General features: G+C 44.0%; 1 protein-coding gene across 1 annotated transcript in view; it reads left to right on the top strand.

The window, feature by feature from the left end:
- LOC148052284 (uncharacterized) overlaps positions 1 to 27,889 on the top strand; it is a 111,409-nt gene that overhangs the window by 57,180 nt on the left and 26,340 nt on the right. The window contains exons 3-5 of the mRNA XM_087731488.1: positions 4,506 to 4,585; positions 15,791 to 15,866; positions 25,441 to 25,577. Of these exons, the coding sequence (XP_087587614.1) occupies positions 4,506 to 4,585; positions 15,791 to 15,866; positions 25,441 to 25,577 (293 nt within the window). The remainder of the gene's footprint in view (positions 1 to 4,505; positions 4,586 to 15,790; positions 15,867 to 25,440; positions 25,578 to 27,889) is intronic.

The following is a 27,889-nucleotide window of genomic DNA, read 5'->3' as shown; positions in this document are numbered from 1 at the left end:
GAAGTCACTGTGGAGCAAGGAGGAGGATCGCCGCCTGCTGCCCCATGGGGAGAGGTACTTGCTCCCTTCATAGCTCCTCTTTTTTCTTTGGCACTCTAAGATTTAAGGATAGTTTGTCCCATTGTAAAGGTACACAACTGCTACTTGTGTCAGGGAAAACTGAATTTACATATTGCATATGTTGAGTTTCATAGTATCTTACCTGTAAGGTAACCTGTCTTGTTTTCATTGCAAAATGAGACAGTCATAGATAGGTGAGGGGGTAACAAAACCTATGCAAGCAAAAATAGCTTTGGTATTTACCCAGTGTGTGAAGAATGCTGTGAACAACTGAGTGCGAATTACAATAGATGTGTCAGATAATGCTTTCTTACTGCTGTTTCCTGGAAATTGCAAGGCTGTTTTTAGTTGCTGATAATTTTGTCAGACTTTAATTGCTTGGGTTGATCTTCTCTACAAACACAGCTGTAGGCTGGTATTCTAAAATTACTATTATTTTAGCCAAGTCTGTTCACCTGTTTTTGGAAACTGCTGCTTTGATCTGTATGTACTAAAAAACTCTGGAAACCTTTTCCTGAGCAGTTTGGGCAGTGGTGGCTGTTGCATCCAGCATGTGGCTTTCTGCTCTGCTGTACAAAGTTAGACTAAGCTTGATGAGGTGTTTGGGGAATAAAGTTTTTACGCAGTGGAGAGACCTGTTGATTTTAGCATGGAAAAACCTCCAAAGAGTTGAAACTCTTGGAGCATGTGCCATCCCTTTCTATCCACTAGCAATGACTGACGGGTGCGGGTTTCACGCCCACTGAGTGACTGCCCTTGCCTCCCTGGCCCAGGACTACAGTGTTAGGTCAGTGTTTGAAATTGCCACAGCTGTCTGCCCCGGGGGACACTTTTATTGCCGTTTGAGTTTGCATTTGTGCGTCCTTCTTGTGTTTGCACAGTGCAGGTAGGGGAGCCATCCTGTTCAAATGCAGAGCGGATGGGGGGCGAGGAAAATTAGGCTTTAGCACTGGTGTTCTGTGACCCTTGAGCGCATGATGTTGCAGTACTAATAATGGTATTTACCATGATCTGGAGCTTGTGCACAGATTTACGCTGGAGTCAGCTTTCAGCAAAGCATCTATGGTGCTGAAGTTCCTGCCCTGGTTTCCACTGGGATAGAGTTAATTTTCTTCCTAGTTGCTGGTATTCTGGATTTAGTATGAGAATAATGTTGATAACACACTGATGTTTTAGTTGTTGCTAAGTAGTGCTTACACTAAGTCAAGGGCTTTTCGGCTTCTCATGCTCTACTGACTGAGAAGGCTGGAGATGCACAAGAAGCTGGGAGAGGGCACAGCCAGGACAGCTGACCCCAACTGGCCAAAGGGCAATTCCATACCATATCACATCATGCTCAGCATATAAAGCTGGGGGAAGAAGAAGGAAGGGGGGTGTTCGGAGTGATGGCGTTTTTGTTCCCAAGTAACTGTTAGACATGACATGATGAAGCCCTGCTTTCCTGGAGATGGCTGAACACCTGCCTGCCGATGGAAGGAGTGAATGAATTCCTTGTTCTGCTTTGCTTGAGTGCGCGGCTTTTGCTTTACCTGTTAAACTGTTCTTATCTCAACCCATATATTTTCGCACTTTTACCCTTCTGATTCTCTCCCCCATCCCACCAGGGGGGAGTGAGCAAGTGGCTGTGTGATGCTTAGCTGCTGGCTGGGGTTAAACCACCACATTTCCTTTTTAAAACAGCTGGGAATGGGAAGGGGACAGTCGTTCACAGCTTTAGAACAACATTTCACTTGCAGAAGGGTTCACTTGTGCTATATCAAATAGGAAAATGATTTGAAATATGCAGTGGATTTTGAATTATAGATGTCCAAAGCCTGCAGAAATCAATGAACCCATCTCACTTATCGTTCTATATCATCAGATCAGAATGGTTTCTGATTCCCCAAAGAAGGTCCTGAGCGCATATTGGTTAAATTTTAAAGACAGCAGGAAGGTATCCAGATTCTCTGTCTTCTTGCTTCTGTTCGTTATTGATTTGCTTGTTAACATTGCACATGGGTTGAACTGAACTTTCTAACACACTTGCAGTATGGATCGTAAGTGCCGCGTGCCCACGGTGGGATGAGTATGCTAATTCCTGCCACGTGCACCCAGCTGCCGTCTTCTGGTGGGCTGCTTGTTCCAGATCAGCTCATTGAATTGAGCAGTGGCCATGCCACTTCTGCATCTGGAAACCCTCCTGAAAGCAGGAATATGCAAACCGTAATCCATGCAGGGACCAGAAAGGATCTTCTGTAAAGCAGGAGGAGGACTTTGCCACAGAGGATCCGTGGGTGCACGAGCTGAGGTTTTTGACCTCAGACTGTGGCTAGCTGGACAACCACCAAGGGTCTGCATTTCTCTAAAGAGAGCAGATGAGAGAAAACTCCTCATCCCAGCTTTGTTTCCTCTTGTGTGGAAAGAGAGAGTGAATTGCTTTCTGGAAAGCATGCAGAATGGAGATGCTGATCTGGCATTATACATCCTAAAGCTCTGAGCAACCTTGTCATACATCGTTGCTGACCCTGCTTTGAGCAGGGGTTGGACTAGAGACCTCCTGAGGTCCCTTCCAGCCTGAATTATGCTATGATTACCGCATGCAACAGCTGCCTCAGAAATTTCTGTCCCAGTTCACTCACCTTTTCTGCCACAGGCTTTGAATACTGATCTGGAATGATACTGAGGAAAGCTGGAATTGCAGGCAAGGTATGAGAGACTTTCACCAGGTCCTGGATGTACTGGCACCCAGAGCCACAGGAGCATCCTGCAGAGTGTGGTGGCTCTTCAGCCTGTGCTTCCCTCTAGGGCTGGGTTTATGGCAGAGGCGGGGGAAACATGGGAAGAGAGGTTCCAGTGCTGCTCCATGTCCTAGGTGGGAACGGGTTTGCTCTTTGCTACAGTCCCTTCCTCCTTTCCCTCCCAGGCGTTTGGTCTGATATTTGTAATGCAGCTGAATTAAGGCCTACACACTGTGATTATTACCTGTGATTAAACCTTGAAGGAACAGTACAGCTGGGAAATATGGGGTGCTGGTATCTTTTGGTGTGAACAAAAGGTAAAAGCTGACCTGTTCAGGAGCAAATCAGTCTGGATATTTGTCACCCTTGTTGAATATTAAATTCTGGCTCTGTGCCTGCAGTTTATTCTTTACTTTAGTCCCTATTCATCTTCCCTCCTTTCCCTTTTTTTTTTTTTTGTTTTTTTTCAGATGCCTAAATGAGCGGCTTTGCAAAATGTGCAGTGTGTTTTCCTTATGTTTCTGCCCAGTCTAAGAATAAATTATAGCTTAAACTTGGGAATGCTGCATCTGTCACTAGTTGTAAAGCAGCCTTGAAAAATTTTGCCTTGGCAAGCCGTAATTGCTGATAACTGCTCCTTTTATGCAAATCTCACTGCACGTGGGACTGCTAATGTGGTGGTGGGCTCAGCGGAGGTGCACAGCTGCAGCGGGCAGGACGGCTTCGCAGGCACTGCTCTGCATTGCAATGGGATGCCCCAGGAAGCTGTTTTTTGAATGATTGTTAGCTTAGATACCTGCAAACAAACCATGTGGTATTGAATCCAACCCAGAGAAAAAACTACTTATTTAAGTTCCTGCTCATCACTAAATTAGTCTTCGGTATTTATTTTTAAATACAAGGAAATTGCCTTTTGGTCTGTGGTTGCTTTTATTGCCTGGCTCCCTTGCCTTCGGTGGTAAATACAACTTCAGTGTGATCGTGCTGCCTGCCAGCTTGGCTCATGGGACTCTCACTGAATTACTACCCCATCTTACCTGTTTCTCCCTTATCATAGAAGCAGTTATTGCTTGGCAAAAGCTGGAAGTATAAAGTCATAAGGCTGCCAGCCCCATTCTTGGCCTCCAGGTGTGGTTATGGTGCTCAGTGAGCAGCCTCACAGCCACTGAGCAGCGGTAACCGATGCGTACCTTGCAGGAAATAAGGTGACTCACTCTTTTTCTGTTCCTTCAGCAAAGGAGCAACTGCTAAAAAGGTGGTAGCTGGGAAGAATGTTAAGATAAGGATACATGCTTTGCTGAGTATCCTATAGAGCAGTCTCTTCTTGCTTTAAGGCTTTGCTGAAGCATCTTCACATCACTGGGAATCTGACCACCCAGTTAACAGTGCCAGAAACAGGTACTGTCACAGCAACAACTCTGAGTGTAATGTGCAAACCATTAGCTAGCTAGCATCTAGCTGCTGAGGTTTGCACTACCAAAAATTGAGTGATTATAGAGCACAGTGGGGCTCGGTGCAGCGTGTGAAGCATATGTTCAATGCTACATGGCTAATAGTACAAACTGTAATACCTGACTTATCTGGAAAGGTCAGCAAGCAATGCAGATGGGCGGCTGTTTAGCAGTTGGCATGGCTGTCTCTCTGCAGCCTGTTGTCAAAGGCTGATTCCAGCACGTGGATGGTCCAGTGCGGCTGGCACTCAGTAGACTTTTCCTTTTTTTCTTCCAGGGTACAACAGAGGTCCTGAGTTCCAGTGTGGTATGTGATACAGAGATGCAGGCCCAGCAGGAGAAGACAGCCCAGGTTTGGTAAGTCTTTGTTCTTGGCTTGTTAACAGGGAACGATCAAGTGGTTGTTTGTTGTTTGTGCAGAAGTGGCACTTCCCTGGGTGCTGGTGCAGGAGAGTCCTCAAGCTGGGAGGTGTGATAAGGAGCATGGATGCCCCCATTCATGTGAGAGCTGGGCATGTGCTCTTGGAGAGGAGAGGGCTTTGCGCTGTCAGCTTGGCAGTGTGTCCTTCAGCATGGCCTTGCTGGGAGGGCTGCTGAGCAAAGTTTTCCTGCCTTGTGACCCTCTTCAACCAAATGTAAGCTGGAGCGCAACAGAAAGCTCAACACTGTGCTGCAAATCCATGTGGAGCAGCTGCCACAGGGAGGGAGGGGAGCAGCTCACAGAGGGAGCCTGAAATTAAGTATCAGCTAGACATTTTGAATGAAATCTGAGCCCCATTGTAGTAAACCCTGTAAAAGTACATCAGGAGAGAGACGCTTTCCTTCCTTTTTAAAAGTGATGGGGTTGATTTCCTCGAAAGGTGTGCTGGCACGCTAAGGGACAAAGGTAACATTGACTAGGAGGTGAGTTATCAGCTCACATGTCTGGGACTTCTTATCAGGTAGCACCATTTGCATTACCAGCAGCTTGCAAGAGCAGAGGCAATATTTTGTTGCTGTAGTGTGAGTTTGGTAGGTACAGTTATCAGTGCCATAGACTGTGTGTCCTCTCATTTATCTGTTTGTGGTCAGGCTCCTCCTACCATGTCATAGATTTCACTTGCTGAGGAAGAAGTAGGGCTTTAATTGCATAATTCAGAGTGTACAGGGACCACATCGACCTGGAGAATTCCTGCTGGCTCCCACTCTGTTTCCATCACCTCTACTGCAGTGAGCTCCTTGCTCAGGTTTGCTGTCACAAGCACGTGTGACACCACACTGCAGACCAAGTTGGGGTACTACAGTACAAAGGCTGCAGTAAAATGCAAATAACACACCTTACTTTTTCTTGGCTCTTTGCATCCTTCTGGAGGGATGTTTTTTTCCTGTCTGTTTACGGCACAGCTCCGTGAACACTTTGGGACAGTCTTGGTGTACAGCAGCATGACATGCTGAGAAAGGATGGAGAGGATAGGCTCCTTCAGCTGACCTTGTCATCAGCATCTCTGTATGGTGAAGATACAGCCTGAAAAAAAAAAGTTTGGTGGAGGGTGGAGGGTAGTGTGACTGGGTTATTTATTTTCTCCTGGCTTGAGATTTTTGTGGTCTCTGCTGGAGAAAGCAGCTCAGGAGGAAACCTTTGGTCTAACCATGTATTGGATCTTCTTATGCTCTTATGATCAATAATTTTGGATTGCCTCCATTTTGTATGCCTGTTGAGAGATGGGCTCAAACGTCCAGTTTGCCACTTTCGGGTGCTTTGTGCTTTCTGAAGTCACTTTCCTCTAAGGGATGTCCAGTGAGAGATACAGAAACTGAGATGGTCTGAAATCACTAGGGATTTTTGAAAGTTTTGGCTTACATTCACTCCAAGGTACTGTGGGATCCAGCATAGTTCGCTGTGTATGTGTATTGCCACCTGGGACTGCGGCCCCTTGGTACTGGGCTGTACAAAAACATACCATGAGAGATGGGGTCTGCCCTGAGAAAAGTACAGGCTGCACAGACAGCAGATGGAAGAAACTTCTGCGGATTGTCTTCTCCTCATCGCAGTGCTCTGCCCACTGGACCATACAACTTCTTGGGCCTGTAATTGGTTCTCTCCAATACCAAAAGACTTAAAGGCAGTATAGCCCCATACATCACCAGTTAAATAAGGATGTTACCCACGTCTCCCAGATCTGATCATCATTCTGCCCACAACGCTTTGGGAGTTTGGGCCATTGACTTAGCTCTTACTTTGTGAACTTGAAAGAAGGTGCAGGTCTTACCACTGCACTATGTCATCTGCTGGATTTCATACAGTGTCTCTGGGCTTCTTAGGAGGCAAGATGCACACTGTTTAAACCATGCCCTTGCAAAATAGAAAGCAAAGGTGACACTGGGATTATCCTTGTGAACCCTGCTAATGAACTGATTATTGCCTTTCTAGTAGCTAGAATAACAATGAAGGAGTACCACTGTGCTTAAAATCTCAGGGGCAAAAATCCCCTGAAAGCAGGGTTTTAATAGAGAAGGCAGAATATGAGGTGAAATAAATTTTGCAATAAGTCTCTCACAAATTGTTGTAGACATGTAAATATTGCATAGCTACCCCATATTAGTCACCTAGGGGTCTTTATTATAGGCTGGGAAGACTCAAGAGTAGATTAGGGATAGTTGATAGGATTATACCCATTAAGGAATAATTGCACCTATTCTACAGATGAGCAATGTAGATACATAAAAGTATTATCTTACTTGTTTCACTTAATACAAGTTCTGAGGTCCTTCCTCTTCCCAGCAATATCTCCTTCATCTCCCTGCTACACAGGCACACCAAGCATTTTGCCTGGAGAATACGGGAAAACAAGGAAAAGTGGAGTGTTTAAACTCGCTGACTAGGGATGCCGCCTCAGTGTTACCTGGCAGAACTCAGGACCATCAGCTATCTTGGCTAGCAAGCACACAGCAAGCTAAGGAGAATTAGAGTAACAAAATGTTTAGTAGTGAAAATGGGAGGACCCAGGGAGATTTTGGATGGACAGCCTTCATGGTTCAGGCTACAGAACAATTTTGCAAAGGAAGAAAGTTCCTTTATAAGGACGAAAACCTCCTTGCAGAAGCTTTTTCTGCAGCACTTCTTTTACTTCGCTCTGGAGAAGCTGGTGCGTACTGGCTCCATCAGCATTTGTTTTAAGTCACGGCAGTGCTCGATGGGTCTGGCGTTTCAAAGCCTTGCACTGATACTTTTACAGCCCATGATAGATTTGCCTGGAGGAGAACGTTGCATGGGCATACAGTGAAGTGTGACTCCAAAATGCTGCATTTAATATTGTGAAAGACCTCTGCAAAATAAAACCAGAAAGGAGAGCACATCTAGTCTGTTCCCCTGATAACCACGTGTTCTTTGACTAGCAGTAGCTTTGGGGCAGGTTACTGCAGGATGATGTAATTAAATAGTTTAAAGGTCCTAGCGTAACTATTGATTTTTCCTGTTCAGACAGCTGTGGTTTAGACAAGAAAGCAAGTGGGTGCCTTTGCAAGTTTGTGGCAATGAGCAGAACAGCCGTGGCATCCATGTGAAAGTGGCTGTTACCTCTCAGCATGGAAGATCAGCACAATTCTTACTTGTAGCTCAGTCCTTTTTTCCCCTCACTGTGTTTAGTGAAGACACTCATGCAAACATGAGTTTAACCCCAGCCAGCAACTATGAACCACACAGCCGCTCACTCACTCCCCCGCAGTGGGGTGGGGGAGAGAATTGGAAGGGTGAAAGTCAGACAACTCCTGGGTTGAGATAAGAACAGTTTAATAATTGAAGTAAAATAAAATAGAATAATAGTAGTAGTAGTAGTAGTAGTAATAATAATAATAATAATATAATACAATAATAATGTACAAAGCAAGGGATACACAACACAATTGCTCACCACCCCCTGACTGATGCCCAGCCTGTTCCCGAGCAGCAACCCCTTCCCCCCCGGCCAACTCGCCCCAGTTATATACTGAGCATGACGTCATATGGTGTGGAATAGCCCTGTGGCCAGTCTGGGTCAGCCCCCCTGGCTGTGCCCCCTCCCAGCTTCTTGTGCGCCACGCAGAGCATGGGAAGCTGAAAAGTCCTTGACTGGTGTAAGCACTACTTAGCAACAACTAAAACACCAGTGTGTTATCAACATTATTCTCATACTAAATCCAAAACACAGCACTATACCAGCTACTAAGGAGAAAATTAACTCTATCCCAGCTGAAACCAGGACACAGAGGAAAAGATGCCCTTAATGGTTCAGCCCCATGACTATGTTAGTGCATGTAATTATTTGGAAACAAATATGACTGTAGGTATCTCCCATAGTCACAGGCAATATTGAACAAGTCATCTGTTTAATGGGGACTGTACATCTGAAACTGCTTCAGATATGTGGATGACTTGGTCCTTTCTATGTATATAAATCTGCAAATGTGTAGTAGGTTGTAAAATTTATGAGCACTTTAGCCCTTAAATTTTTATCAAGTGTGGCCTTTAAAACCAAGGGTTGTTATTAGTGTTACATGCAGATTTTCATTATTATTAACCCTCTGCTCACCTTTTGCCTTATAGGAGGGAAAAAAGAGAGAAAATAAACCCTAAAGAAAAGGGAAAGAGAAGATTTAGTTCATTGGATGAAAGTAGTGAAATCACTTTCAGGTCCACAGACTGGCGGGCTAAGGCCTGGTAGTAAAGATTTTATAATCCAGATGGGAGGAATTTGAAGGAGGATATTCCCATTAAATTCAAACTCCCTAAATGCAGTGTTGCTAAAATAAAATATGTATCAAATCAATCACTGTTCGCTACAGCTAGATAGAAATAGAATGGTTTTCTTGCCAGAATTTAGCTCAATTAAGAACGTAAGACATAGTGCTGTTGATATACACTGGACTGACATTATGAGGAATGAATTGGTAACTGGAACCTTGATTCTGCATCTCTGTGCTCCTTTTTCATTTTTTCCATGATTTGAATGTTGTCCCTAGGAGTCCTGTCAAAGCATGTGCAGGGCTGGAGCATGCCTGGGACCAGGGGGGGATGAGGCACTGCAGAGGCGGGTTGCAGAGCAGAGCGGCTTTGCAGATCTACAGGGACACTGGGAGAGTCACAGCGGGACACAGGACATTTGGTCCTCACAGACTTGTTGGTGGGCTAGAGAAACTTATCCCAGTGCAGTGTAAGGATATCCATGCTCCACTGCAGGCTTTGGAGCAGTCCTCATTACTATCAGTGCATGGTATGTTCTCACTCCTGTATTTTCTTCTCTCATAGAATCATAGAATAGCAGGTTGGAAGGGACCTCAAGGATCATCTGGTCCAACCTTTCTAGCACAATCTAGACGAGATGGCCCAGCACCATGTCCAGCTGAGTCTTAAATGTGTTCAACGTAGCGGAGTCAAATACTTCCCTGGGGAGATTATTCCAATGATTGACTGTTCTCATTGTGAAAAATTTACCTCTCGTGTCCAATCGGAATCTCCCTAAGAGTAACTTGTACCCATTACCCCTTGTCCTTACCATGTGACTCCTAGTAAAAAGGGACTCTCCATCTTCTTTGTAGCTCCCCTTTAAGTACTGGTACATGGTGATGAGATCACCTCTAAGCCTCCTTTTCTCAACACTGAACAAACCCAGCTCTCTCAGCCTGTCCTCATATGGCAGGCTTCCCAGACCCTTGATCATCTTGGTGGCCCTTCTCTGGACCCCCTCCAGCCTGTCTACATCTTCTTTCTATAACAGGGACCAGAACTGTACACAGTATTCCAGGTGTGGCCTGACAAGTGCTGAGAAGAGTGGGATAATGACTTCTTTATCTCTGCTGGTGATGCCCTTGTGGATGCAACCCAGCATCCTCTTGGCCTTCTTGGCCGCAGCAGTACACTGTTCACTCATGTTGAGCTTCCTGTCCACCAGGACCCCCAGGTCCCTTTCCATGGAGCTGCCCTCCAGCCAGATGGATCCCACTCTGTGCTGCACCCCTGGATTATGTTTTCCCAGGTGCAAGAGCTTATACTTGCCCTTGTTAAACTTCATAAGGTTCTTGGTAGCCCACTCTTCCAGCCTATCCAGATCTTCCTTCCATGCTTTCTTTTTTTGTCATGAACTGCAGTCCTTTTTTCTCCTTCCTTTTAAAAAAAGGAAAAACTGCTGTTAGGATTATGTCCTATTACTTAAAGTGCTTGTTCTGCTACATGTACACGTAAATTTAATTATATTGGCCATATGAAAGATGCATGAAGGTTCACTTTTGGGAAGTATGCCAAAGATATCTTCAGAATGTGTAGCTGTTTGATGTAGGCTTGTGCATGGTAATTGAATTACTGATCAAGTACTGTATCAATGAAATAATCTTGGTAAATTCTGTGTACTTAAGTAACTATAGCCTTGAGGCTGTGATAACTGGAGTAACCCTGTTATTGATTTTTTTTGTTGAATATGCATATTTTATACCTCTTAATAAGACTGTCCTTTTCTAGCTGTTTCCATGTCCTTCAGAACTGAGGTTTTTCTTTTGAACACTCATGAAGGATTTTCCCATCACTGCTTATACTAAGGGACTTCTCAGACATCCTTTTCACAGCCCCGTTGCTGCCGTCCTCCTCAGCCATGGGGAATCCTGCTGCAATGCTGCTCCAGTGAATCGCTCTCTGCTTCCCCCTCCTTCTCCTGTGGCCCTTGCGAGATGCGAAAAGTAGGACGTTCTCTTTCTCTTCTCACTGCTTTCCGTACAAAAAGTCCTCACTCTAATTCTGCTGGAGTTTTGTGGAAAAGTCCATTTGCATCTTCTCCATTGCTTCTTCCTGGTCTATCTGTCCCTTTGTATTGTCAGGGAGACTTAAGGTCACAGGACTGGGGCATGACAGTGGCAAATATAATCCATCCCTGGTGTGCCCCAGGGACCAGGAGAAGTGAATCCATCAAGATCCTATTAATATTATGGATTCATAGTTAGTTCGTTTGTCTTTCCCCTCCTTTCTTGTATGTTTTTTTTCTCCTCTCCACCAGGCTGCTCCATAGCTAAGCTCTGGTCCAAGGGGTAGCTAAATTGGTGTTCTATCCGTCTTGCTATCAAATTGCAGAAAAAACAGCTGAAGAAATCGTGAGCGTCATCCTAGGATCATCTTCTGCAAACAGCTGTTGAAGATGCTTCAAGACAGCGTAGGATGGCAAATATAGTAATCCATAACACAGTAACTGCATGAATATATAACCCCACCCACTTATATATAGGGGCATGTATGGTATGCAGTGGATGGAGTTGAGTAGAAGTTATTTTGCAGACCTTCATTTTGGAGTCAGTCTGAATCCCAAAGTAAGATCTGAGCATGTACTTTTCCTAGAGCAAAGCTGTTTACTTTACCCTTGTCAGTACTAGACATGACTTATAGTATAGATGGCAATAATATAAATGCCTGATAAAGGTCATTCAAACTCATTTTGGGATATAGGCTTTACATATGAACTCTTACAGTATGGCATCAGCAAGAAGCGCAGTCTTAAAAATTTAACCCAAACTTTCTGTCCTAAAATGCATGATTTATGAAATGCACTTAGTCAATTCCTTTTGGTATTTTAGAGACTGAAGATTTTGAAGAAAATTTCTGACTTGCTTGAAATCGTTCATTGTTCACTGCGTTATGCAAGGTATTGTTACAAGTTGGATCTGACATGCTTCTTTAGCAGCTATAGTCTCTGGTGGCCTATTCCAACAATTCCTTCACGCATTCAGGAGGTTTTCCAGTGAAATTGAACCCCAGCATTGCGCTCAAGAGATACAGCATGCAGAACCTGGCTTTGTTCAGCTGGAGAAACAGCACTTGGGGACGTATTAAGAAGGTGGATCGGACACAGCCAATGTGTGGGGAATTAAGCGACTGCTATTCAGGTTTCATGGACAAAAGCTTGCCTCTGGATGAGAGCTGCATGATCACTGAAAGAAATCCCTCAACGATCAGAGTCTCCTGGCAAGAGCTGAGCAGGTCTTGGACTGTGTAGCCTGGCTCAGGAGGGAGGAAAAGCATCAGGCAGATGTGATGAGACGTCTGCTAAGCGTGCACTGCTCTATCCAAGGGAGAATCTCACTTTTCACTTTGAATGTTGCCAGCGTGTCTTTTCTAGCAGCTGCATCTGCCAAAACTGGAGAGCCAGTTTTTACTCTTCTTCTCCAGGATCTTGTCATTTTATGTCCTTTGCTTTGATGCCCCTTTTTTTTTTTATTTAAAGAAAAGAGAAAAGAAAAATCAAAGTCAGGAATTATTAGGCATTAATACATTTCCACTTACTGCTTGTGTCCACACGGAGAACTTAAATGCAAATCCTCTGCTAGCAAGAAGAATTCATTGTTTCCCACTGTTTGTTCTTATTAGAGCTGATGTGTGAAACAATGGAAAAAGAAATGTTTGATTTTCTTAAACTTGAATGACCCTATAAAAGAAACACTAGAAACAACATGTCTTCACTAGTAAGCTGAACAAAAGTGATGTAAATACCTCTGAACATGAGTTTTTAGATTGTGATCTAGCAAACTGAATGCTGTAACTGTTCTTTCTTTGATGTTTGAGGTGAGAAAAAGGCAACGTTTGACATCACATTCAGAAAAATGGCATCCTTTTTCTTGTCATTGATAGCAGGTGGTGCAGGAACTTGAACATCAAACCGTTTTTTCCACCTTCTCTTCTTTCCCACAAACCACTCTGTGGCATTCTGTCTCAACATGGTCAAACTACAGTTCCATTCACCTCCTATTTTTTTTTGTTTCCTACTAAATAGAGCAGCCAAAGGAGGGCAAAAAAAACAGTGGTCTGAGGCTCTAGGGTAGAATTTATCATACTCTGTCTACTCCTTTAATTTTTTTTTTTTTATTTTTTTTTTTTCTCCTCTCCCCCAATTTGTGGTGTGTTTAGTTATGTTTTCAGGTCAGGGCATAGTCAGGCCAGAACCTGTAATGGCAGTTCGAGTGAGGATCACACCTTTGCTGCACAGCACCGTGGGAGTGTCTTTGCTGCCCATGACGGGACGTCCCACCTTCCTTAACAAGGGTGCAGGTCTGAGCCTCCTGAGCATCCACTGGCACCCGCCCTCTCCCTGCTTCCACAGATCTCTAGCAAGTCCCTGTTTTCTCCCAGTGCTTTGGTCCCCGAAGCATACAACACACGTTTCCTGCGAGGGAGCAAGGCTGTGTTTCGACAGCTGCTAGCATCGCGTAGGCCAGTTCAATCACCAGCATTTCTAACGGCTGTGGCAGTAGCAGTATATATTAATAAAACTAAAGGGTTACAGGCCAGATTTTGGTCCTGTAGGGCTTGGTAAGGATTCCTGACCTCAGTGGAGTGTGTCAACTCACAGCAGCTGAGGGCATGACCTATCTCTCTGTGCTTTTGCTCTCTGCTGTATTAACTTGATTCAGAGTGGCAAGGATTATGGTTTGGGGACTGTTACCTAAACACGAGGCAGAGGGCAACAGCAAGAATGCATTTATGGTTATTTTTATACAATTCATGGCCAATGAAAATTTCTGAAGTCTGTTTAGTGCTTTTCACTCAGGGTAATAGATGTACAGATTCTCTCAGACCTTTAAAATCAGGAATGCCTCAGGCTTTGTGGTACTGTCTCTTCCCTTTACCCCTGCCTTTTTCCCAGTCTTGTGCTGTTCAATGCATTCATTTCCCTCACCTCTGCTGTACAATTTGGCTCCAATTGCACTAAGCCCCAGAGGCCAATTCTTCATAAAACTCAGCCAATAGTGCCGCTGGGCAGCATTAGCTAAATAGCAGCTTCTTCCAGCTTTTTGCCACAAGAAAATATCCCTGTGTAGCCCAGGCCTGGGGAGGGCGTTGGCATGAAGCTTTCCCCAAACCTCTGTTAGTGATCTGGGGAGGGGAGCGAGACTATACCTGACTTATACCCCCTTCATTGCATCTGTCCTGTTGTTTAGAAGAAAGGTGGTTCCCTTTGCAGGTAGGCAATCTTGCTCCTGCAACATGGAAATTAATTTTCTCAGTGTTAATCAGATTATGAGTCCCTTTTAAGTCATGGGATGTAATTTTAATAGCAGACGATTATCTGTTTTTAAAGAGGCCTCTTAAAACCGTGCCTTCTCAGAAGGTCTTTAAGATCTCCATGCTGGTTTGTTTTATTTTTAATAACATAAAAGTTTTCTTGAACTCCTGCAAATACTCCACAGCATTTCTTATTGCCTGCCGCCCAGAGGAGATGGAGAATAGGTGCCCGAAAAGATGAGTGCTGTTTCCCCATGTGGGACCATGGCGAAGGATGGGGCAGAGCTGGTGCTGCTGGGGCACCTCCTATGCTGGCCTGCGGGGGACTCCTGTGTGCCCTTCAGTGGCCCGGCCACAGGGCAGCAGAGACAGGCTGGTGTTAGGCTGCCCTCAAGGCACGATATACTTGATGATTATTTGAGAATTTTCTTGACAAGTCAGGGTGTCTCCCGTTCCCTCTCGGTGAACAAACTTGGCACTGAATATATGTTAACTTCATGGTTTTCAGAGATTCATGGCAGATGTTCTAAAAAGGGAAATAGGTTGCAAAAATTATCAATAATGAAGAGAAGAGGGAGAGGGAGGGGAGCCCCCCTCAAGAAAAAGTTCAATTGTTCATGAAGAGCTGTGAACAGATTTCAGGAAATTGACACTGTATGGGAATTTGAGGGATCTGCATTATTCTGAGAATACAAAGGACAGTAAGAAAGTGTATTGAATTTCTTAAAGGTTCTATTGCAGTTCTATATTTTGATTTCAATTTCTAATCCAATTATTGTATTTAGTTAAAAAAATACCATAACGGCAATCCTTGAAATGTTTTTCAAGGCATGTTTAAACATTTAAGAAAACAAAAAAAACATACCTTACATTGTGATGTATAAGATGTTTTGCCTCAGAAGGAGTATTTAAAATAAGTGGTCTTGTTTAGAAACCTGTATGAACAGAGTCCTTTAAAATTCTGTGATAGAAATGTAGTCCATGGAGATTACAACTATAGAAAATATTGCGCTACTAACACTTACTTACGCTTTCCTCAGCAAAACATAGCTAATGAGACTACTTCAGCTTCCAGTGCTCTTATGAATGCTAACATCATTGTTTAAAAAAATAAATAAGCAGGAGTGGGAGTGTTATTTAATAAGCATGGTAAACAGTTTGGCTGTCCCTTGAGGAGTGGTTGCTGCTGCAGAGTCCAAGCAGAGGTAACAGGCAAGTTTAGTGAAGGGAAGCTGTCATTAGTGGTTTCATTTCACATGGAGATTAATAACTTCATTTTCTATTCCTTTCTTGTGACATTAAAACTGTTAGAAGAGCAAATAATCTGTTTTTATGGGATGAGAAAACAGTGGAGAACAGAAGTTCAGTGCACATACAGAGATAAAAGAGACGGAGGCGAGTACCTCAAAGTAACATGTGCAGAAGCACACAGTGTAGTACAAATACAGGAAAGCATTTATTAGTTTCTTGACCCTAGGTCCGACTCAGTAGAAAAGTCTCAGCTAAATATATGCTTGCTTGTGTGTATGTGTTTTTAATAATTTTTTTTCTGATTTTATTCCTCCTTGCAGTTGTGAATCAAAGACCAATATCATTGATAAAATGGAGGTCAGCAATTTAACAGTACCTTGCAGAAAAGATTTGGAGGTGAGTGAAATTAAATGGTTATCTGAATTACACATTTTTCCCATGAGGGGCTGCAGGCTCAAAAATCATGAGGTCACCCGTAGGCATATTTGGTATTTTCCAAAGTAGCAGGATCCATAATGTTGGGAACAGACATAGAAATTGAGGGCTCTGTGACAACTCATGGAGATCCTAACTGATATTGGGGCTCCATTGTGCAGTACTATGTTCTGGGCCTGAAAGCTTTTGGCTTTAGTCCCTGATTTACCAGCAAGATCAATTGATTAAAGTGCCAAATGATTTTCTTTCAATTCAGTGGATTTGAAATACTTAGAGCTAAGCTGAGCTTCAGGTCCTGCTGGCTCAGAGGTTACAGGGACAAAAAATGAGAGATTATAATGTCAGCTGTACTGGGGCAGACCGAAGGTACCTGTCTGGGCTGCCACTCTTTGGGGTCAGAGCTGTAGAGTATGCTGGAAATGTGACTTTGGGGAAAGTCATGAGTGGGAGACTGTGGTCGAAAGCCCTTTTTGCTGGCTACAGGCTGCAGAACCTGAGTGATGCTGCATCCATCTGGGTTGTAAATTGTTACTGGGAAAAAAGTACAGTAACTGTTTAAAACCAAAGCAGTGCCTCAGAGAGGATGCTAAAGGCACGTGTAAAAATGAGCAAAGGTCTGACGGTCAGTAATTTAGCAGGGGAGGGTTTTATGAGAGGCGAGGGTTGTGGGGTGGACATAAAGGGTGGGAGGTGCTCCAGCCTGGGATCTGATCTCTAACCCCAGCCAACACTTCCCTTCAGGAGAGTCCTCCTGCCCTGCAGTGCCATCTCCCCGCTCTCACTCAGACTATCCTCTCGTACTCTAAGCTACTTTTTGGGAAGAAGGTAATTCCTCAAGCAGAAAGCAAAACCAACCAGCAGCTTCTCAACATTTGTACTGTGTTGTATACGAGGATTAATGCTGTCTGGGTGTACATCACCAACTGATGTTTTTACTTTGTTTTTAAATTTGGTTTTCTGAGCGTGTGAGCAAGCTGTGACTGTTGGGAAGATGTCCTGCATTATTGGCTTTGGGTTACGGCTTTGGGTTACAGCTTTGGGAGAGAGGGGCCTCTGTGAGCAGCAGGTGTACTTGCTGTTCTGGCTGTAGTTTGGTTTTAAGATGAAGTTATCCCAGGAGAGCCAAGAACTGGTGTGGGCTGAATTTTCTTCAGAGAAAGACTTGTTTGCACATGGTTGAAAATGTGGGTTGATGTAGTCATGTAACACCTTCGTGTCTGCATGGAGGCTGCTCTGCTGTATCTCTGTTCTGGGAACCATGTTGGCTACTAGCTAGAAGAAAGGCAGTACTGGTAATAAAAGAAGGTATGAAACTGGCTTAAATTGAGAGGAGTGTTAGCCTATAAATTCAGATATTAATTTAAATCAAAATTTGGAGTATTTTAGGGTGTTCAGGCATATGGTTTTGCTAAGAAATTTCTGTTGGTGCCCTACTTTCTGACTGCTGTAATAAAGTAAACATCAAGGGGCTAAATTTTCAGAAGGTGCTCTCCCTATGACCTCTCAGTTTTACTATTCAAAAACTTACCTCTGTTTAAAGCTTCTTAAGTGAGAGTCTCAAAATATCTGAAAAAATGCAAAGTAGTAAAATGCTCAGTTATGTTTTGGTCATTTTAAGTAACTCCAAATTTCAGTGCTGTTACGGTCATTGCTCTGGTTTATGTCCAACCACTGAATATCCAGATTCAGTAACTGCTGATCAATACAGTTTGTGGGTCTTGTACATTGTTGTGCAGAATAATACCTGTTCAGAATCTGTATGTCAGTTCTCTATTTTGTGGCTTGAAAAATTAATACGGCTTTCCACTCACTAAATGCTATCATCACTGCCTAATTGTCAGAGTGATTTAAGCCTGTTACTGGAGTAGGATACATGCAGAAATGTTATTAAAAATCTAGCATCTCCAAAGAGATAGACAAAGCAAATGTAATGACAGTCATAAGCATTTGATTTTTTAATATGGCCTTCACAAATATACCTCTCAAGCACCATTTTGCTGCAAAAATGTAAACCATTGTGAAGTGCAAACTTCACATCTCTCTCTAAGTGATAAAAGGAAAAGAAGAGAAAAGCTGATCAGATCTAGCACAGGGTAGGTAAACAATGGGTGATGTTTAAGCCTTTTAATATAATAAATCCTATTCATCAAATCCTTCAGGGGTGTAGACTGGCCCGATATGGGCTAACTGGGATATTGCAACACATCATAGAATCGTTTAGGTTGGAAAAGACCCTTAAGATCATCGAGTCCAACTGTTAACCTAGCACTGCCAAGTCCACCACTAAACCGTGTCCCTAAGCACCACGTCTACCCTTCTTTTAAATACCTCCAGGGATGGAGACTCAACCACTTCCGTGGGCAGCCTGTTCCAGTGCCTGACTACCCTTTTGGTGAAGAAGTTTTTCCTAATATCCAATCTAAACCTCCCCTGGCGCAGCTTGAGGCTGTTTTCTCTTGTCCTGTCACTTGTTACCAGGGAGAAGAGACTGACCCCCACCTCGCTACAACCTCCTTTCAGGTAGTTGTAGAGAGCAATAAGGTTTCCCCTCAGCCTCCTCTTCTCCAGGCTAAACAGCCCCAGTTCCCTCAGCTGCTCCTCATAAGACTTGTGCTCTAGACCCTTCACCAGCTTCGTTGCCCTTCTTTGGACACGCTCCAGCACCTCAATGCCCTTCTTGTAGTGAGGGGCCCACAACTGAACACAGTACTCAAGGTTTGTTTCTGCCTATGTGACACTTTGTGAGAGTGCAGGTGCTTTTTATAAATATCTCTCAGAGGGCTATCAGTAATGACAGTGAGAAGGGCCACAACATTTTAACCAATAGTTGCTGGGTCCCTAAACCAAATAAGACAAAATAAGATTGTCTGCCAACGTGCTTGTTGCTGTCTCCTACAAGACTTGCTTGTCCGCAAAGTCCCTTAATTGTTCATGAACTGTTTAGAGGGGGATCCCTCACTAAAAGCATGTCTCAAAATCACCTTCTGCTTTTGCCTTTTTTTTTTTTTTTTAAGTTCTTTGGGTGTTTTTACAAAGCAGTAATGGTTATTAGTCATGCCATCATATTAATCGTGTTGTTAATGTTCACAGGGAGGGCCTGTTCCTACAACCACTGGTTGCGATGATCTTTCTCTGCTGTTGCCACTTCCTTTAAGGCCCTTATGTTATTAATTTAGCAACAGTGGAAGTCCTCCAGCTGAACCTTTAAAAAAGATACAATAAATGAAGTCTTCAGGCACTGTAAAAGATGCAGTTGTTAAGCAAATGAAGAACAAGGGAGGAATAAGCTTCTCTATTAGCACCCATCCCTTGTCTGCACAGGCTCCCTCCTAGCTGGGAGCCCCATTCTGCACTGTGGGCCGAATGCCCTCCGCTCTGCCCTGTGTAATGAAGCTGCACCTCAGGAAGATTGAGTCTGAATTTATTCAGAGCCTGTTGGATTATAACAGACTTCTCAGTCTGGAGGAAAAAAAAAATCCCTGTCCACAGAAAGCATGCAGCTGAGACAGTGGCCTTTACAGACTCCTGTAGCCTTTCCTCATGCTATCCAGCTTGAAAAGAAGTGTATGCTGTTATGCCAGTCTGAAGCAAGAGAGACCATTTCCAGTGCAGGTTGCATTTCTATTGGCTGCATGTACAATACTAGGCATAGTCTGTAAGCCTAGTGGGAAGGGTTTACTACTGAAAGGTTGTAAAAATAAAAGGATTCATAAAGATTCTGTCCTCTCTTGTGAACTCACTGGCTTTGCGATCGATGTGCTTTACTTCCACTGCATGCTGTAGTAATTTGTAAACATTAGGATTGCTTATTTGACCAAAGCCAATCAATTTTTGCCAGATGAAACAAGAGAACTGAGCAGGTTTAGACCAATGCTTGTAAAAAGGAGAAGCTAAAACTCTGTGCAGAGTCTCTGGGTTACCCCAGCAGGGTAGAGGGCTGAAGCTGTAGGACTGGGTCCTGCCCCGTGGAAGTGCCATCCCTGAAAAGGGAGCAGCCAAAGGGCATTGCTGCTGTTGGTATTGTGGCCCTCTTCAAGAAGCACTGCTAACCCACTTTCCTCTCCCTGTTTATTACCAGGAGAAAGAAAAATGACAACAGCTGCCTGATCTTTAACTGTAACCTAACTGGCTAGACAGCTTGCTATCAGTCTGTCCTGTTTTCTCTGTGTGTTTTCTTGATTGCTTTATCTAGTGATGTTTAGTATTCTGCATTCCTCTATCATCTGATCTGTTGGATGATAATAGCAGACATCAATAGTGAGGATTTTGTCTTAGAAACCCTATCGAGGACAGCACGGGCTTGATGCGGCAGGAGCAATAAGCTCTGCATCTGCTGGTGTTCAGTGAGAATTGTATTATCAATTAGACTGGCACTCGCAGGTTTGTGCCGGCTTCCCAGCCCCGCAGCGAGTGCTGGTAATAGCAAAGTAACGATGGAGATAACTCTGCTTTCCGTATCAGGTAGGGGTTTTTTGCTGTAACTTTCTACCGCTCCGTATTTCTCTCCAGCTGTTTTCTCTCCAGCTGTACAGCTCCTTGGGCAAGGGCCATCTTTGAATTGCACAGAGGACTGTGATCATATGCTAAGAGCTGTGTGCAAAACACTTTGGTGGAGCTTAAACATCAATGTGTGCATGGCTTCGGGTCAGTTAAGTAGTCCTGGCCCCTCCTTGTTTAGCAAACCATCCTGTACAAGCAATCAGGCTTAATCCCACACTTAACATTCAGCACAGGCACAGGAGTTTTGCTGCACAGGACTTGATTCTCTTTCTGATGGGAATTGCAGGTCCAAATATATAATAGACAAATTTAACAGAGGGTGGGTTCTGCCAGGGGCTGGGCAGGAGCCCAGAGGAAGGCAGAGCAGAGGTGGTGTATGCTGTGTCCACGTGTACAGGAGCTGGGAGAAGGTGACGGCCTGCCAGTGCATCCCAGGCAGCAGCATCCAGCCCTTCTCGTTATAGATGAGTGGTCCTTCCTTGGATCTTGGGGCAGATGTCCCTGTAGGGTGGTTAGACCCTGCGGGTGCATTGTTTGTAGGCAGTCATTAATGCAGATTATGGGTCAGAAGTACCTTAACTATAAATGGTATCTCCCAGTCTGCTGGGATATATGGTATTGCGTGGTTCAAAAGCCCTTCCCCAAGCCGAACATGTTGGGAATTAGGGACTGGGGGTGAGGGAGACTGTCATCCTTCTCCTTCCTGGGAGTGCCAGAGTTTGGGAGGGGATGGAAGGACTCAAGGGGTGCTAGAAGGCAACCGCATGGCAGAGAATGGCAGTCATTGATCCCATGTGTAGCCAATGCATCGGGATTTGAGACCTATCTTCTATTTTTAGAAAACTGAAATATTGAAAATTGGGGTTTTTTTCTGCTTTTAGAAAATTGGCCAGGTTTCTGACATGTTCCCTGAGGGTTACAACCTAGTAACTGGTTTTTGTGGCCTTCTTAGAAGTAGCCTGTTCCTACCCTGGTTTCACTCCCTAGAAGTTGAAAAACATCACTTTCAGTGTTACTGCATGTGAGAAAGGTAGTTCTTCTCAACCGAAAAAAAGGGGCTGCAGGCTTAGGACCACAAACTGGCCTACTTACAATGTGTACTGAGCTCCCTTGAAATACAGTGTTTTGCAGAGTTGGTCAATAATAAAAAAAGCCCTAGCATAACAGTATTAACTGCAGCTTGGAACTGAGCATTATGGGCTGCAGTCTAGATAAGCTTGCAGACTTCCCCAGATCAATCCTGTTCAATTCCATGCTGGTTTACAGTGATTCTTGTAGTTTCTACAGATTTACGTATTCCTTTTTTGAAACACATGAAAAGCTGAACTCAGCCTGGGTGAAGGTAGACAGAGTTCCCACCAGAGTTTTTAGGAAGCACATTGCTTTGGTTTACAGGCCTGTCTGCAGGGCTCTAGCAATATAAATATGCTTGGTTTAGGATGGTTATTCCCCTCTTGTTCCAGGTAGAGGGTCCAATCAGAGCAGTATACTGCTTGTTTTCTTCTTTACACCAGCAAGTGTTGGCACAATGTGATCTTTTGGTAGGCTTGCAGGGGTCAGTCCCCAGCAAGTGGAGGGAAAGCTCAGGCTGCCTGCACAAAAATTATGGGGTTGGAAGCAGCAAATACTGAGCCCAAACACCTCCAACATGGCTGCTCTGCACAGGGTTGCGCATGTTGCCTCCAAGCCACAGCTTGGTTTAGCTTGACTTTTCTGTCTTCAATGGGGAACTTTGGGCAAAATGGCATGTTCCACATTTGAGAAGTCCTCTTCTGCCCTGCTCTCTGAGGAGCCGAGGAGCTGGGTGGCAGCTATCTGTAACACGTAATATGCTTCTCAACTGTTGCTCCTCTCTCCGCCACAACTTGCTGCTCAGGGCCGCAGAGTTTTGAGTCCAAATCGGAAGCCAAACAGTCAGGGCTAATTGTGAACTGGTCACGTTTGATGCTGCAATAAAAAAATTCTGGCCCAGATTTTCGTATAACATCAGTCACTGACAAAGTGCACATGACGGACAGTCAAGGGAAAGATCACTGTTTTATCCCCTGTACCGGTTTGTTCTAAGGATATTATGCTGGCTAAAGGTGTTCAGTGAAATGCTGGATGTTGCCATTACAATTACTGGGATTTACATAATCCTTTCTGGAACATCTGAATTAATTTCTTATATATAATGTAATTTACAATAATATGTCTGTGTCTTTGTTTTGTTTTGTTTATTTGTCTGTTCCATGGTGGTAACACTATTTCAATTCTAAAATCAACCCAGTGGTGGCCAGATCTCTTCATTAGAAAGACGGTATTTGAGGAAGACCCCTTTGCTCTCCATCTGTCCTTTGTGGCAATCCAGCCCACAGTCCCAGCCAACCCCTGGCAAAACATAATCCAGCTCCTCCATGAGCTCCTGCAAACAAGCTAACTGGGCAACTGAGATGCAGGCAGTGCTCCCAGAGAGCTCATTCCCTGGGGCTGCATCAGTGTCTCAGCTTGTCCCATCTGCTACCAGAGCTGACCTCTTCCCTTGCGTGTTAGAGCGGATGTCTGCCGCCCTAATTGCTGGAGACCGGAGCTGCTGCAAAGGTCCTCATTTGCTTTAGGACATGGAAATCGTCTCTCTGGGCCACTGCAAAGTGCTGCCTCAAAGGCAAGTGTGTTTTTTTCAAGGTGTAGAGACTCAAAGCCCGCTGTGGACTCAGATGGCCACATTCTGTTCGTTTTAAAAGGAGCTTGGAGAGCAGGAGAGTCTTGTTGGCAGCTTTGAATGTCTGTGCTGAAAACTGAGGAGTCTTGCTAATGAAATGTGTTGCATCTGTTGGCATGGAAAATGAGAATCTTATTTTTGAACTAACATTCTTTGACTAACATAACAAAGTCATGCTTCCAAACTGCTTTGTTTCTAAATACCCAAATAATGTGAAATTTCCCAGGAACGAGTGTGACTTTCTCCAAAGTTTTCATGTCCTTCATATTTTTCAGCCTATTTCCTTTCCCCTTTCAGGCCTGTGTTATTTGCCAAACTTGTCTCTAAGCCTTTCTCTGTCTCTGATTCTCTGTGCACTAGTAGTACAGCTGCTTTACAAGCACGGTATTTGTGGGAGAAGCCAAAATGCTTTCCTGGCGTAGGAGAAATCTCTGCCCCGAGGAGTTCAAAGACTAAGACTAGAAAGCCTGGACTAAGAAGATAACAGACCATTAGTGGTTTGGGTATTACAGCCTGACTCGGGTGACCAGATTGTATTCTTCCCGCAAGTGCAAACCTCCTGTTTGACCTGGGGCAGATCATGCGGATCCAAATAGTCAAAGATATGCAGGAAGCAGTGATTTGGGCGTTATATAACCCCACTCCGCCCTGTAAGATAGCTCTGCTCCCGCCTCCGTGGAGCACTTCAAAAATAAATGCATTACAGACAGTAAGACCTCCAGATACTAGCAACAAGGAACAGATTAAGTGCATTAGCTGGGATCAGGGAAAGGGAAGCTCCTGCACAAAGGACCATCGTTTGTTGCAAGCTGGAATTAAATTTTAAAACACAAGAGAGGTGGCTACGCTGGGAGCTCCCTCACAAAGCAAATTGGCATGTACTGAACCTCTGCTGGCACAGCAAAACAGCTTCCTTAGCCCGACCTTCCTACTCTGTGCTGAAGGGATTCATACCACATCGGCAGGCTGGACAGAAGGAGGAGATTGCAAAAAAGTGGTAGGAGCACAAAGCAGAAAAGTTCAGATATGATGTGAAAAATTACAAGAAATGCTAAGGAGGGAGACAAAAAGGTGACTAGTAATTTTAATCTGTGAAAGGGATTTGTGAGATGTTCAAGTATATAGCCCATGCTGTATACTCAGCAGAGGTCAAATCTTTCTCTGCAATCCTCTGTCTTTCTGTGCTTGCCTTATTGAATTTTGATGGATGCATTGCTGCATACCCTGCCAGTCAGCCTGGAATTGCCCAGGTATCTAGTGGAAAATGACCCATACAAACAATGGCATTGTCTTTTCAAACTAAGGATACTACCTTGGGTTTGAACTTGTGTAGCATGCAAGGCACCCGTTTCTTTATCACACAACTTCAGTTCAGAATGAATAGGGTTAAATGAAGGCCAAATATCAGGGAGTGAATATGTTTGTTTTCTGTAATACAGACTGTCCTGCAAGTCTCTCATGGTGAATGATGGACAAAAATGGCAACATAATAGAGTAGTAAGGGACTACTTAGCCCAAGTAAAATGTTAGTGCAAATAGATCCAAAGCTAATGCTCTGCTTTTTACATATATAACAACAATTGCACGCTCAGGACTACTAGGAGTAGCGTTTAGGAGGTGTATCAGGATTTCAGTGTTCCTTTGAGCTTCCAAAGACAATATATATTAGCCATACGGCTGGGGAGACACTGACTGTGGTGAGCAGGCTGGTAGGGGATGTGAAATTGCCACTGAAAATCAGTATTTCTAATACACTCTTCCCTCTTGTTCTCTATTCAACAGCTCTGAGAATTAAATGTTTTTAAGCAATCTCCTCGCCTATAACAATTGATTAAGCATTTATTAAAACATCTATTAAGCCTGTATTACTGCTTCCTAAACCATTTATTAAGGGACTGCTTGAGCACTGTGTGACTGTGTTACAGTTGCTATCCATGTACTCCAGCAGAGTTCTTTGGGATGTAAAGATGCACAGACAATAAAAAGTCTTATTATATTATAGCCACATACATCTTGCTTGTTTTTTCCACTCTAGATGACTCTGGTTAGCAGAACAGGGTGGTTCAAGGAAAACATGCCTGCAGCAAAGTGCCTCTCAGATAATGTTCCATGAAACGGACCTTCAGTTCTTGTTTTAGTGCAGCATGTGCATGCAATGAATAAAATAATACTTTGGGGTATGGTGCATTTTAAAGGGTTAAAAGGGACTAGAAAATCAAACTAATTTTTTAGATGACATATGTTGCATTTCTACCTTGCGTTACTTAACGAAATACAGTATTTTTGTTATGTTATCCTATCCATTTTAACTACAATTTACTTGATTTCATATAGGAACCTTTGAAATATCCATTGGCAAAACCTGATGAGAAGACAGCAATGTGCTTGAAGCAGAAATGTGAAGAAGAAAAAATACAGCTGTTTCTGAGAAAGGATAAGAAGATGACAGAACCTATAGCAAGGAGGAACAAGTAGGTAACGGGCTCTCTATGAGGACTGATCATCACTGCTTTAACGATACAGTCCCAATGCCAGCATTGCATAAGCCATGAACTCTGTAGCCTGATGAAACCAGGGACACCCTGCCCATGTCTTGCCTCTGGGAGTCCTCTGTTCCTGTTGGCACCAGGTTTGGTTGGTTTGGTTTGAAGTGCTTGCCCTTCCTAGAGCTCAGTTGTGACTAACAGCATATTAACTGACAGCTCCTCTGTGGAAGCTGTGGTTTCAGTTGTGATGAACATTTACATGGAAATGGACAAAGTGCCCCTCAACACAAGTTTTTCTGTCCATCCGATGGCCAAAATGTGTGGTTCAGGGGTGAGAATACCCAGTCCATCCTAGACGAGACCCTGGCACCTGGCCAGCCTGCTAGGGGGGCCCTTAACCTGGGGTGGTCACACGCTCCATCCCCTTCCCACCCTTTCTTTCTTCTCCCCACTGGTGACTGCCTGCAGGAGGCTCTGACACAGTCCTTTATCATTCCCCATGAAAAAACCTCCTGGATTCACAGGGTCAATCCTCAGCTGCTATGTAATGTCACTGGTTTCAGAGGGGCAGCTGTACACCGCCATGGGCTCTCTCTGTCTGTACATAGGTGTTCCTGTTGCATGGAAGCACAGTGGTACCAGGTGGTCTGAGGTATATCATCTCTGTCATACCACCACAGCTGCTGACAGGGACTTCTGCAGAGGGAGCTAAACTAGGGAAACAATGAAAAATGTGTCACTTGCTCCCCCAGAATTTCATCTTAATCCCTAACAGAGACTAGACCAAGCCTGGACCTTTTGTTTGAAATAATTCCTATATTGTGGAATAGTCTCCTTACCCATGCAGAAGTTCTGTCTTGGTGTTACGACTAAGTCAGTCAATCAAAGTAAAAAAAAAAAAAGTAACATAAAATTAGAAAAAGGAGCCAGTCCCTTCTATTTTATTGTGAACATGTTTTTTCCTTCAATATTTTCACCTAAAGGGTAAGGGTGAGTTAGATCTGAAGTGCACAGATAACAGGCATGCATTCCCTAAAGGGTTCCCTTCCTCGCTGCGCTTGAGATGACTGTTAGTGGGCAGGAAAAACCTGCAGCAGCGCTGCGCAGGCCTTGCACAGCGCTGTAGGCACAGGTCAGTTTAGCTCACTGTGACACGCAGGCCATGCGAGGCTGCGGGTACGCCTGGCAAGGCGGAGGCGGGAAGCATGTTGCAGTTTGTCCGTCCTCACCCTGCATTGACTGGGGCTGTCATGTGTCACCCCCCTCTCCTTTTCGGCAAGAGTGGAAACTCAGTCTGTCATAATTAGATCTTCATTAGCCCTTGGCACAACAGAACTTGATTTATTGTGCATGAAAGTGTGTGAATTACATGGGGGTTCATTCTTGAACTGACACTTTGACTTTATGCGTATCTTTCTTTGAATGTCTTCTACAAAAATAAAGCTGAAATCCAAAGGATTCTGTTTTTAAGTAAATAGCAATATAAGGTGTTAGAGTGCTGAATGCACTCTGTGATGAGGCTAGCAGTTCACAGGTTTGAGGTATTATTATTTGAATCTTCATTCAGGTAGCTTGCTGAGGGAAGCATTCATAATCTGCCTGAATTTCCAGTGCAGCCAATATAAAAATGAAAAAAAAAATGTTGGAAGCAGAAGTAATTAAACTGATAGTTAAACCCACACTGAAGGAACTGTGGGGTGCAAAAAGTCATGTAGCTTTTTTTTTTTTCAGGAGTTTTCCTTTTGTTGCTTTCTTTCAAGTGATTTCAAAGGCTTTTCAGAGGGAAGATTAGTGCTGTTCCCAAGTTACACTCCAAGTCAGAGCAGTTGCGTGGGATTTGTTTCACCTGCAGTTCCTTGCCCAGCCTCCCTGGGCTCAGGTCCCCTGCCTCAAAACCTGCGCACACCGGGGTATCCATCTGCACCATGAATAGTGCTGTGTCTCGTTATCTCCCTATTCTTGTCTGGGTCAAAAGCAAAGATTGTGAATATATATCTGTTCTGGTCATGCCTCTTTCAAAGAAAGCTGGAAACAAGTTTATCGCCTTTTATGTTTTTGAATCATAGATCCAAAATCCTCCTCTGACCTCCTCCTTTTGCGTGCTCTGCAGTAGGCTTTGCTAAGTAGTAGCTGGCACCCTTAGAAGAACCACAAAACAGTATATCCCTTGCCTTCCTTGCTGGGTGTGCCCATGTGGATAGTGCTGGGGCTTAAGGCATGGGGCAATCACAGGGGAGAGGAAAGAAACTGAAAATTTTCTTGGGCTGTGGGACTCACTGTGTTCTCAAGGAAAAAAA

The sequence above is a fragment of the Nipponia nippon genome, unplaced genomic scaffold (assembly GCF_047370975.1).
Source record: "Nipponia nippon isolate SJK-2023a ecotype South Korea unplaced genomic scaffold, ASM4737097v1 scaffold_5, whole genome shotgun sequence".
NCBI classification, from domain to species: Eukaryota; Metazoa; Chordata; class Aves; order Pelecaniformes; family Threskiornithidae; genus Nipponia; species Nipponia nippon.
The sequence above is the reverse complement of the archived record's forward strand: the minus strand, read 5'-3'. Positions and strand labels throughout refer to the sequence as shown.